The 12,694-nt window shown below is 50.5% G+C and overlaps 3 protein-coding genes across 3 annotated transcripts in view; all 3 read right to left on the reverse strand.

The window, feature by feature from the left end:
• The window catches only part of LOC123230963 (major vault protein), a 28,611-nt gene extending 24,054 nt beyond the window's left edge, over window positions 1–4,557 (reverse strand). Inside the window, exon 1 of the mRNA XM_044657160.1 lies at window positions 4,484–4,557. Coding sequence (XP_044513095.1) covers window positions 4,484–4,539 — 56 coding nt within the window. The 5' untranslated portion in view covers window positions 4,540–4,557. The remainder of the gene's footprint in view (window positions 1–4,483) is intronic.
• Window positions 4,558–4,982: 425 nt separating this feature from the next.
• On the reverse strand, window positions 4,983–7,439 carry PAGR1 (PAXIP1 associated glutamate rich protein 1). The gene is made up of 4 exons (XM_044657075.1): window positions 7,149–7,439; window positions 6,267–6,795; window positions 5,634–5,716; window positions 4,983–5,401 (listed from the first exon to the last, which is right to left on the reverse strand). The coding sequence occupies exons 2-4, from the start codon at window positions 6,767–6,769 to the stop codon at window positions 5,202–5,204; spliced, it is 786 nt and encodes a 261-aa protein (XP_044513010.1). The 5' UTR covers window positions 6,770–6,795; window positions 7,149–7,439; the 3' UTR covers window positions 4,983–5,201.
• Window positions 6,787–11,289, reverse strand: PRRT2 (proline rich transmembrane protein 2). Its single transcript, XM_044677379.1, has 4 exons — window positions 10,351–11,289; window positions 9,750–9,886; window positions 7,266–7,385; window positions 6,787–6,859 (listed from the first exon to the last, which is right to left on the reverse strand). The coding sequence occupies exons 1-4, from the start codon at window positions 11,287–11,289 to the stop codon at window positions 6,787–6,789; spliced, it is 1,269 nt and encodes a 422-aa protein (XP_044533314.1).
• Window positions 11,290–12,694: the final 1,405 nt, after the last annotated feature.

A 12,694-nucleotide genomic window follows, 5' to 3' on the forward strand; every position in this document is an offset into this window, starting at 1 on the left:
GTTCACATGCGTACACAGGACATCTGAGATGCAAGACAAAATGTGATGATTAAGCAGACTTTTGAACTGGGTCACTAGGATACAAAAGAAATCTGATGTGATTTAACACTGATGATCACCACATGTTTGAAATCTCAAACTCTTATCTCCTCAATTATTTCAGATTTCACCCATCAAAGTTTTTGGGCAAAGCCAGTCAGAGAAAGGTCTCTGACCCCTGGAACAGCACTGTAGCTTCATAGTTGACTTAATATGAGATAGGATTCCCCCTTGATTTCAAATTCTTCTCTACCTCCCCAACCTTCCCCTTTCTAACTTGCCTTTGCCCCTATCTGCCAAGCCACCCAGGTTTACAACCCAGGTGCCATCTTTGACCCATCATTCTCACTTTCCCCTATATCCGATCTGTTGCTAAGTCCTGACATTGCCACCTTTTGTGACATTGTGATAATGAGATTAAATCTACCCTGCCCATTTTTAGATCTAATTACCAAAAATGTAAACACCCCACTTAATTCTCAAGTTGGGAAGTCTGTAACCCATTTGTGCGAAAGTAGGTGACATATCAGAACTGATTGACTGCCCCCTGGGCAGATCCTAAGCAAAGCATTTGTTGTGATTGGACACATAAACTAGAAGGATGGCACAGGAAGTGACACAAAAGAAGTGCCTTTAAAAGGAAGTGACAACTTCCTATGAGTTACTTCTTGTTTGTTTCTTGGAGCTGGAGCTTGAGTTGGAGATGCTGCTTGCTGGACTTGGGACCTGAGACCTTGGTGAGACTGTTCTTAAATCTTTCCCTTAGAACTACACATGGTGAGTGTAAAGACTGACTCTTTCTGGATTTCTCTGAAGGAACTCTCCTTTCAAGAGAGGCTTCATGACTGAAGTTTTGCTTCATTTAGCCCTCAGCTGAGCCTTCCCTGGCTGAGGACTAATTAGCCCTGCCTGGATTGAGCCAGGGAACAGAGCAAATTACTTAGTGAGTTAAGCTAGACCTCTTACTCTACCCTCTTCTCATCCCTTTACTTCTACTCTCTTCTATTTTATAAATAAATTACTAAGATCATTTTAGAATTGATGTTTATTCAATTCTTGGCAACCACTCCTTTAAATATTTAGTCCAACCAAACAAAAACCCTAATTTTTCCTTTTTACAACATCTCTTACATGGCTAGTCCCCTTCTCTCTTTTGACACTGACTATCTTGGAAGAGGCCCTCATCACTTTGTCTGAACTTCCTGGTGGATCTCCTCTCTGCCTCAAGTCTCTCTCCTCACTCCAGTCCATCTCAGACTAATCTCAACCACTCACCAAAGTGATTTTTCTAAAGTGTAGGTTTGACCATGTTACACACCCTCTCCCCCACCAACTCAAAGTCTAATGGCTCCCTATTACCTCTAGGATCAAATAAAAACTTTTTTCCTTTGAAAGCCCTTCACAAACTGCTTCCTACTGTTCCGATCTTTTTACACTTTTCTCACTTCTATCTAACTCTAAAATCCAGTACACTGGCCTCTTGGCTATTCCTTGCACAAGAAACTCCATCTCCTGAAATTTTCCTCCCAATGGCTTTTCTTTTTTTCCTTTGTTTTCTGACTTGGAACTGATACTAAATATTGGTTGCAAGGCAGAAGAGTGATAAAAGGGCTAGGCAACTGGGATTAAGTGATTTGCCCAGGATAATACAGCTAGGAAATATCTGAGGTCAGATTTGAACCCAGGCCCCCTCCCATTCCCCCCACCCTTGGGTCTGGAACTCTATCCACTGAGCCACCTAGCTTCCCCTTCACTGTTTTTTCCTGATTGTCTGGTATGCTTCTTCTTTGTCTCTCTTAGCTTCCCTAAAAGTCTAGGCTCAAACCCCACGATCTACAGGGACCAGTTTCCCTCAAAGCTACTTCCAATTTACCCTGTATCTATCTCATATATACACAGCTTTTTTTTTTTTTTTTTTTTTGCTATCTCCCACCACTAGAATAGAAGCCCCTCCAGGGCAGGGACTCCATGGTCCCCCTTTAGCTCACAGCATTTACTTAATAAATGTTGATACCCAGTCTACTTCCTTAGGTTATGCTGGGCCAACTCTCGAATGCACTTTCTTTTTCTGTACCCAGGAAACACAATTCTAAACTTTTGTTGAAAGACCCATAAACTACTTTTAATAGCTTCTTATTTATATCTTTCTTTCAAAAGGCATTAAATCCTATAAATTTCTAAGAGGCATATCTTTTTCATCTTTGTGCACATCTGTTGAATTGGCATGGGAACTTGGGGTTTCCCTTTTGGACACCCCAAACTCCAGAAGCATTTCAAGTCAAAGAGCAGGAAAATTCCTTTCATTTCTTGCAGCCTGGCAATTCTGAGGAAAAGGTGACTCTGGACATCAGAGACTCATGATAAGAAGAGACCCCTGAAATATTCTCCTTGGATTCTCCCCTAGATTTTGAGATGGACACAGATATACATCTTCTGGTTATGCTCTGACACCATTGGGTTGTAATTAGGACATCTACTTGTCCCCTAAGTCTTCAGGACACAAAATACCACTCTAGCCCCATGTCAGGGGACTAACACCCCCCACTTCTGCCTAAACTCATACTATCATGTAGCACCTGTTGTCAAGAGGGTATAAAAAAATCCAGAACCCATCCCTCCTAGGAGGTAATGACCACTCTTGTGCCTGTCCTTCCAGCCAATTCAACATGAATTCCAAATTAATATATTTCTCTTTTTATTTCTAAGCTAAGTTAAGGAGTCTTGCATTCTTGTCCCAAACTCCAGGGGTTCACCCCAAGGCACCCCACAACAGAATGAATGCTAGTAGCATTTGTGCCAATGAGCTTTTATTTCTGTGAGGCAGGTTTCAATTTGGTCTAACCAACAAATAATTATAATAGCTGGCAATGTATATTAGCTAAGAACAACTTTCCTGAGGAAGATGCATTTATCCCCCTTTGATAGATGAGAAGACTAAGCCTGAGAAAGGGAAATTTTTTTGGCCAGGGTCTTCCAGCTACTAAGGTGGTCTGAGGCCAGATCTGAACCCAAACAACCCCCAGCTCTACTCACTATACCTCCTAGTGGGAATAGGTCAGACTGATGAGAAAGTGAAAGGAACTCTGACTATAATAATTGGTTGCATTTGCTCAAGCCTCCATTTTTGACTGAGTCACCAAACAGTGGTTTTACTTCTCATTCCATGGATTTCTTTATTTGCAATAGGGGAATGATCATCTCTAAGGCCACTCCCCATATCAAATCAAGTGGCTTCTAAAAGTCTTTTCGGTTTTATGACCATCTATTTTTGCTTCCTGCTTTTCCTTAGGCAAGTCCAAGGGCTGGCCTGGAACCAGAATGAGTCAAGGACTCAAGAACCTGAGGGAAGGGTGGGTCCAGAGACACTCATTCCAGGGAGAACTTTGGTCCTGGGGGCCAAAAGTAGTTGAAGGGAAAAGTGAAATTTCTGGGACCAGAGGATCTCCTATCATCACTGAATTTAAAGGAGAGGAACAATTAACTAACTATTCAGTGAAAAAATCACCCCATCATGGCTGTGTGGAGTCACTTCACCCCAACTGCCTGGCCCTGAACACTCTTCTGCTTATTCTAACACATTGTAAGAGTTTAAAAAAATGACAATTAAAAAAAAAAAAGAAAATTTCCCCATCGATTTGAGGCGTCGTGTAAGATAAGGAAGTGAGCTCCAATGACTGCTAAAATCTGTGGGTACGGGTGGCCTCCCCAGAGTCCTCAGGTCTCATCTGGTAGTCCTAGAGCTCCCAGAATCATGGTCCTCTTTCCCCTTGGGAAAAGTGTTTCCATGAGGCCAGACTGATCCCCAAAAGGGGGAAGGAAGAGTGAGAGCTTGACTCTGACCGTGCTTTCCTTCTCGGTCCTGCCGGTTGCAGAAGAGATCTTGTATCGTGTGCCAGAGAGCCAAGTGGGAAGCCTTGTCCAGTCTGTGCCAAGGCCAGATAAGAGGCCGGGGTGGGGCAGTACGGGAAGGCTAAGCTCGGCTCTAAAGCTCTTTTACCACAAATCCCCGGGGTAGGGACACTCCCTTCTGGTGGAATGGGTCTACTCTCAGAGGACTCCCAAAGCCTCTTCCCACCAGTACACCCCTCTTATTTGGACTGCCGCCAAATGCCCTTTCCAGAACTTAAGGTTGCCTAGGGAAGAGCATGTTATGCCCAACATGGCGAAGAGCCTTTCTTACTAGCAAGGGCTCCGCACGGAATACACGAAAGGCAGAGTAAAGGGAGGCTTCTGGGAGCAGCTGATGGGGGACGGAGTGAGGATAAGGAGCCAGCTCATCCGGGTCCGCCAAGTACACTTCAGGATGCTGCTTTGTGAACATTTCCAAGGTCTCCAGGGCACCCCCAGAATTCCAGCCGGGGGTACCGGAGCCGTCTTCCACACTCACCTGGCCCAGTCCTAACTGAATCCTTATGGAAAGGGTGGGACGAGAGGGGGCACTTACGGCTGGGTCTCCGGGCGACTGGGCTGGGGCAGGTTTCGACGTTGCCGACTTCTCATCCCTGTGAAAACTGCGGAATTCCCCCACTCCCGCCCCACGTCCGCTTTTTATGGACTTCCTGGTAGTCGAGCCCCCAAGCACGTGGAGGGGTGGGACTGGAGCATTTAAAGAGCCCACAGCGTGGGTGTGGGGAAGGAGCTGCCTCCGGCTCTCCTGCAACAGGACCCTTGGGAAGTCCCGGCGCTCGCTCCCTCCCTCCGCTGGGTTTCCTAAACACCCCCCCCCCCTTTTTTTTTCTTGAAAGACTGGAAGAGCCAGGGCTTTTTGGTCGATAAGTCTCTTGAACCCATCTCCCGAGGAATCCTGGGATACTTATTTCTCCAAGCCCCCCCGCCCGCAGTGGAGGAGAGAAGGGGGGAATAGCAAAGCTGCCAGAACTTCTGGAGTTCTCTCCGCATCAACGAGCCCTCCTCTGTAGCCAGCGGATAAGAGGGAGTGGTGAGGGGACTAGCTGTCTGTATAGATACAAGTCTTTATTTAGACATTTATGTTGGCCTAAAAAACCTCAGAATGTAACTGCTCAGTCACAAAAACACAGCCACCGAAACACAGTCCACCCCACCACTTTGCTCTCCTCCAGTCGCTAGCTTCTTCTCCAGCCGGCCTCGTGCCAGGCTCGCTCTCGGTCCTGGGGGGCTGCAGAGGGGAGTCTCCTGTTCCCTCAGTATTTGCGCTGCCTCAAGAAGAGCCCTCCTCCGGTGGGTCGGACGGGAGTGGTCGAAGGCGAAGGGTCTTCGGAGTCTAGGCTAAAGAGATCTCGGCCAGTCCTGAGGATCTGCTCCTCCAGCTTCTTGTGCCGCTTCATGTCGGACAGAACCTTGTCGAGGCGGGCCTCGCGCTTCTGGCTCCGGGCCGAGCTCCCTGGAGGAGCGCACGGGATGGGAAGACTGAGGACCCTCGCTCCCCACCCCACTACCGCTAGGAGATCCCGGGAGTGAGTAGCTAAACTCATTTACACCAACTTGGCTGCTCTGGGGGGCGGGGTGGGACGGGGCAGCGGCCTTAAGCCTAGCGGCCTAGGGAGGAGAATGACCAGAACTTCCCACCTGTTCCCCTCCCCTTCGGTTTTCACATAAGCTCTCCCACTCCGTACCTGGGGTACGTCTTCGGTCAATCAGAGAATCCTTGGGCGTCATGGGCTCATCATCAAAGTCAAATTCTGTGGGCACATGAGGTCTGGGACCCGGCAAAAAGAGAGAGAGGGGCTGTGGGCAACTTCTTTGGTTAAACACCCCCTCCCCCCCCCCCCAACTGCAGGGGTGGGGGCAAAACTAAGGGGCCAGAGAAGTCACCCTCTGCTTTTTTTCTTCAACTTGCTTCCTGGGTTTCTTTTTCTTCTCTGCCCTTTAATTGCTTCCAGCTCTGTTTATTCCTTGGCCTCCCAACCCCTTCATCTTTCCTTAGGCATTCATCCTACTTTATAGGTAGTGAAGTGGATAGAGTATTGGGCCTGGAGTTAGGAAGACCTGAGATCAGATGAATTCACCTGCTCTTACTAGTTGTGTGACCCTAGGCAAGTCACTTAACCGCTGCCTGCCTCAGTTTCCTCATCTGTAAAATGGGGATAATAAAAGCACCTGCTTCCCATCAGGATCAAATGAGGTAATATTTGGAAAGCACATAGTTAAGTACTCTATAAATGAAAGCTACTGTCAGTTGCAGCTTGTTCCCTCCCATCCCTTCTCCCTTGGTGCCCAGGAGCAGGAGGCTGCCACACTCAACTCACTTTTCCTCTTCCTCCTCCTCTGCCTCAGGCTCTTCATCTGATTTCTCTTCCTCACTCTGGACTTCTGGAGTGGGAGGCCGGCGGGGTAGAACCTCAGCCTGGAGCTCCAGAGTCCCATGGGTAGCCAGCAGCTCATAGAGCTTTCTAATTTCTGCAGGGGGTGGCATCCAGGGTTCCCCATCCTGGGGTAACTCTAGCTCTTCATCGCTGCAAGGCACACACCAATCTTCCTTTCCCTCATCATCGTCGTCATCTTCTTCTTCCTCCTCTGAGGTACCCGTTGGTTCTACCGGTGCCTCTTCAAGGGTCGATTCCTCTGCTTCCACCTCCACCTGGACTTCTTCTCTGGCCCTTTCCCTTCCCTCCTCCTCCTCTACCTCTTGGGCCGAGTCAGTCCGGGCAGGGGCCCCCGCAGGGTCCTCCACAGCCAAAGCTTCCAGGCCAGAAGTCACCTCCCCTTCCCCCGGCTCCAACGCTGCAGTGGTCACCACCAAAGACTCCATGGCCCTGGGCCAAGGCCCTAGAACCTCTGGGGAAGAAGCCCAACAATGACTGCTAGCTTAGGAGGTTGAGGGTCTGAGGCACAGACCTGGCTGGGAATAGGGGGGCGCGGGAGTCAACAATAGGGGAATCCCCAATTCCTAACGTAGGAGTAGGATCCACCAGGGAGATCTCCAGGCTGAGAGCAAAGGGGCTAGCTGCGTCCCTTCCCTCTCCTCATTCCCCGCCAGTACCCCCAAAGTCTACACTGTCGGCTTCAGGGCTCTCCCCCAGGATCTCAAAGCGTAGGGGACAGGAAAAGTAGTTTTTTATAAAAAAAAAAAAAGCCAGCCCCCCCTACCCCCAATTTATAATGCCACCTCGAAAGAAAAGGCCACACACCTAGATGAGGGGGAGTCTTCTGCCTCTCTCCCCCTTTCCCCCAGGGGGTCAGACACGGCAAGGACTGGGGGAGGGGCCGGTAAGCGAGAAAAGTCCACGAGCGCGCGCTTTTCCCACGTTAACTCCACCCCTTCCCCACTCTCCGCCCCAGCGACCGCGGCGCGCGCATCCACGCGGGTCCCCTCGAAGTCGATCTCGGGACCAACTCCCACGGTCGTTCCACATCCACCCGCGTCCCTGCCCCTTGCGCGAGGAGATCCGATACGCACCTGGTGCAGCACCCTTGCCCACCCCCTCCTCACCCCCCAACTCCGATCATGGTAGGCGCATGCGCCTGGAGCAGGACTCGCGGCTCCAGGGATGAGGGAAAAACCCTGTAATCCTGCGGGTCTGGCGTCTGCCAGGAATTAAGATGGCTACCAAGGCAGCGCATGCGTACCGCATTAAACATCCCTGGCGTAGACATAATCATCTCCCTGCGCCTCTCTTCCCCCCTACCACCCCCACCCCCCTAACGCGTCCCGTTTTCTCGGAGCCTAGGGGACTTGAGGGTCTTGAGAGTGAGAGCCAACCACTAGTATCACAAGTTTCTGTATCGATTTAGGGTTTGCATAGCGCTTTCTTCATCGCAATTCTAGAAGGCAGCCAGGGTGTGCATCATTATATCCATTTTACAGATGAGGGAAATGAGGCTCAGAAGGGGGTGGGGGGATGCTACTAGGAAGCCGTATATTTACTGAGAGTAGCATGTGACGAGGACCATCTAGGGGACTGATAAGGAGGTGGCAGAGGCCGCGGCGAGAGGGAAGAGCCCAGGACAGGCGCCGACGGACAGAAGAAGCCAAGAGAGCCACATCTCATGCACAATCTCAGTTTATTGGTGTTCATATTCATGCAGCATCCTCCATACAAAAAGAGTAACCAGTTAGGTGTTTTGTGTGTGTGTGTGTGTGTGTGTGTGTGTGATTTTTTTAGATCCGTGGGTTTTCCCCCCACACCTTTTTTTTTTTTTAGAAAAGAAAAAAAAATTTCTCTGCTAACTGGGCTGGCTGGGTAGCTCCCCACCCCAAACCTCGTGCCCTGCCTCGTGCGGCAAAATTGCCCTCCTCCCCTGAAAAAAAAAAAATCCACAAGGACACGCCCCTTGCAAGCCCAGGCATAGAGCTCCGAAGCCCGGCATTTGGTCCGATTTTTTGGCTTTTTTTTTTTCTTAAAAAGCACGTGAATGGCACAACTGTCCCCCTATAAATAAACTAATACATAAATAAACCGTTAAAATCCTCTCTTTTGGGGCAGCCAGGGGAGGGGAATGTGGACTAAGGCGCAGCGCCTGGGTGACAACACTGGGAGGGTAAACACGATCCCAGGTTAGAAATCACCCGCCCCAGTTCCATTCCCTCATGCGTGGTATGTGCTTAGAACAGGCATCGCAGACCAAACAGCAATGCACCCCAGCCCCCCTCCCCCCATACATGAAATTAGAAGATACTTCAAGACCTACCCCACCCCCCTTCCCCTTCATGCCCCCCAATGCAGCTCTCTCCCCATACTGTGCTTCATGGGGAGATATTTGAGAGGGTAGACCCTTAGTCTGCTCCCAGAAATTGTCTTTTAAGAGAATGAACAGTCAGAGAGATAGGCTGGATTTTTGTTTTTGCATATCATTTCCAGGAGGATGTTGAACCATCACTCCTTTCCCCAACTTGAACTGGGCAGCCCCTGACAACCCCTTCCTTTGAGGGAAGGAGGAGTGGGCAGGCTTTCAGAAAGTCTAGTCTGTTCAGTTGGAGGTGGGGAACAGGGTCAGGTCACCCACCACAGCCCCACTTCACTCTGCCCAGTTTGTTTTTGTAGACTGTCCAGGAAAGGGGAAAGAGGGAGGTGAGAAATTGAGGCAAGGGATGGAAAGTGAACCCTGAGAGAAGGGCCATGACTGGGAAAATCCATGATGAGAAAAGAGGTTGGGAGAAGGGCATGAGGAAAGAGGAAAGGAAGCTGAGAATATGAGAAGAAAATAATAAAGAAGGATAAGGGAAAGGGAGACAAAGAAGGAAGAAAGGGAAGGCTAGCAGATTAGCAGAAGATAGAAGAGGGGCAGGGAGAGGTAAATGAGGTGGCACTGGGATGAGATCGGAAAGGAAGGGAATATTGTAAACAAGACTCTGCTCCAGCTCCCTTGGTCTCTGTAGGATCAAGGGCTGGTGGTAGGGACCATCATTAGGCCTCACCCCAGGGAAGAGATGGACCCCTGGTAGTTCAGAAGAAAAAATCGTAGGGGTACATGGTAGAGCCTCTCATTTAAATACTGTTCAGAGAAGAGAAAGGAGGGGATAGGGGAATTGGGGAGGAGAGAAATAGAGAGAGAGCAGAAAATGAGGTTAGTAATGTTAGACCTCCACTAATAACCAGTTGTACTTTTTTTTCCAAATCTATCTCTTTATTTCCACAACTGGGCTATTGCCCAGAGCCTTTCAAAGAAACTCAAACCCTCTCCACCCACTCAGTCCCCATATCTTGAAACCTCCAGGTCCTACCATAAATGGCCACTTTTTACCCAATCCCCTTTCCCATCCCCACTCCCTAAGTAGTCCGAATGCATACTCACATCCAAAGTTGATGATACAGGAGGCAATGATGATGAGGACACCACCCACCAATGCCACGATACTCAACAGCTTGGCCACCCGTCCCAAGCGCTGTGCTCCATCCACATCACCTTGCTGTAGGCTGTTTCTAGACTGGAGTGGTCACCAACAGCATTAAGGATCACAGTGAGGATTCAACAAGATGGCCAGGGTCAGATGATTCATCATCCAGCCAGAGTATCAGTCAGGATAGAGAGAGAGGAGAGGGAAGAAGGAAAAGACTATTTATGATATAAAATAAACAAAACTCTTCTTTTCCTTTACCCCTCCCTGGGAATTAGAAAGTCTTAGAAGAAGTTTCTGGGATACAGGGGCCTAGGAGAGATGAGATCAAAGGAGAGGAATAAGTGGAGAGAAACTAAAGGAAGTGGCCCAGGATTTTTGAACATGTGGGTTCTTAGGGCCCATAAGGAAGTGGCTCAGAAAAGACCACCCCCCATTCTCATTACTCTCATCTCTGGGGTTTCCAAATCAGATAACTGGAGAGCACTTGGATATTAAATGTAATGAATAAAGAAGCTAGGGCAAAGAGAAGGTGGGGATTCCCAGAGACTCACCATGATGGCATAAGCGAAAGCCACAATGTTGACAGGCCACATTGGGCAGAAGCAAGATAGGATGGCGATGATGATGTAGTCACGGGGCTTTGGGATCCCTTCACCCCCCTCAACTCCTGGCCCCCCCAGCAAGGAACTGGGCTGTCGACTCAGGCTGCCTCTGGGGGAGCCAGGCCTTGCACCATGCCCCCCAACTCCTCTTTCCTCATCTACCAACTGCTGTAACACCTTTGGGGGTGCCCCATTGGCTGGGGGGCCCTTGGGTGGAGGAGAGTGGGGTTGAGGTATTGTGCTTTTATCCCCTTCACCAGCCTTCATTGGCACTACTGCTCCATTCTCTTGTTTCTCTATCAGGTCCTCTGTTAGGTCCTCAGGGGCAGTTGAAATAGGCATTGCCTTTTGGACAGGAGATGTAGGCTGGGGGACTGGCCTGATGTCAGGTACTGGTTCCTGCTTGGCCTCCTGCTCTGTGGGTGGGCCCAAGACTGGAGATGGTTCTTTGTTCACTTCTAGAAATGGAGCAGGTTCTTTGCTCCCTTCTGAAGCTGACTCTTTACTTCCTTCTGGGTCTGGGACAGATTCTTTGTGGGTTTCTGGTGTTAGCTGAGCATTCGAGTCTACTCCACGGGTCTGTTCTGCCAGTGAACTTCCTGGATCTGGTATGGAGTCTGTGTCCTTGGCTGGGTCTGGGGTCCCTTCTAGGGCCTCTGAAGTTTTTGTTGCCCGTTCAGGGGATGTTCCCACTTCTGGCCCTTCATCTGAGGGTCTGGTGGAATCTGAGCCTGTTTGTGGGGTCTCTTTGAAGTCCTGGGTCCCAGCTGGAGTCTGGGAAAGGACAGTCTCTTCTCCAGGAGTAGCTGTTCCAGTCCCTTCACCCTGGGCTGAGGTACCCTCCTCATCCCCCTTCATCTCTGTCCCTTTAGAGCCATTGGATGCCATCTTGAGTTGGGAGAGGGAAGGGATAGGATAGTGAGGGGAAGGGAAGAGAGCAGCAGCAACAGGAAATCCTGGAACAAGAGGAGACACAGCTGGGTCTGGGGAAGGGAAAGTGTAGAATATGGAACCCCTGGGGGGGGCGCTCAGCTGTCTCTGAATAGAGGTCCCCTGACTCAGAGGTAGTGGCCAAGTGTCATCAGACTCAGAGGGAGGAACCTCAAGAGGTCGATGCTCTTCCCTTTCAGCTTGAGGGCAGACTAGTAGCTCTGGGTAAGTAAAGGAAAGAGCTGAGACTTTCCCTCCCAGTTGGGACAGCAATGAGAGTGGGGGAGAGTAAGGTGGGAAGTGCTGTCTGTAGGATCCTCAAAGTGTGGAAGGTGATGGAGTACCTGGGAAAGTGAGATTTTTCCTTCACTCACTGGCCTTTATAATGCTGGAGAGGCCTGGGATAACTCTTTGGGGACCAAGAGTAGAAAGCTAGCCTTCCTTCAGCTCTACACCCACACCCACTTCCTTCAGGGCCCCCTCCCCTGTGTCATCCAGAGAAATCCAGCCATGGATAGAGATGCAGACAGGCATAGACAGCCCCAGACGCTGAGCCATAAGCAGGCAGGCTGGCAGGTAGTCACTGCCTTGCCTACCAAATACAGTCTCACAGGCATTCTGATGAACCCCCTTCCCAGGCAGATGGACTCTTTTCCTTTCCGTCTTGCCCTGTGCTCTCCCCTCTTTCCTCCATTCCCCCTCAAACTGGTTCCAATCTCTCTTTTGGTAACTCTCCATCCCTTCTTCCTCTCTTCCCTCATGCATTCCCCCCTCCCTCCCTCCCCCAAAGCTCAGACTGGTGGTTTTCTTACTGCGTGTGTATGGAGCCCCCACCCCGAGGGAAGGGGGAATCCCTTCCTTATCTCTCTCCAATCCCTTCTCCCAGGGGAGCGCCACCCTCCCTGCTGCTTTTCCCTCAGGTCCCCTTGCCTTCCCATTCCCTTAGCATCTTGGTTTTGTATGTACCCTTTCACCACAGCTCCTCAACTCACCATCGGGAGCCTAGGTACCCCGTGACCTCCCCGCTCCTCCCGCAGGGACCCCGCATTCCTGTGCGGGGGCTGCATTCACTCCTGCACCCTACATCATGTCTTGAATCCCTCCCACTTCTTCTCCTTACCCCCCCAACCCCCCCATCCCGCAGCACCCTCAGCTCACCTCTTCTTTTCCCAGAGCCTTGGGGGCTGCTTCAGTCGCTGCCGTCGCTGCCGCCGCTGCAGCAGCCGGGGAGCAAGCGAGAGAGCCAGCGAGCCAGCTAGCAAGCGAGGCAGCGGTCCCCCCCTCCCTCCTTCCACCCCGCCTTGCGCGCACCGCCCCCGCCCCCTGCACTCCATCGCCTCCCCTCCCATCCTGGACCCGGGGG

The sequence above is a fragment of the Gracilinanus agilis genome, chromosome 1, assembly GCF_016433145.1.
Source record: "Gracilinanus agilis isolate LMUSP501 chromosome 1, AgileGrace, whole genome shotgun sequence".
Lineage (NCBI taxonomy): Eukaryota > Metazoa > Chordata > Mammalia > Didelphimorphia > Didelphidae > Gracilinanus > Gracilinanus agilis.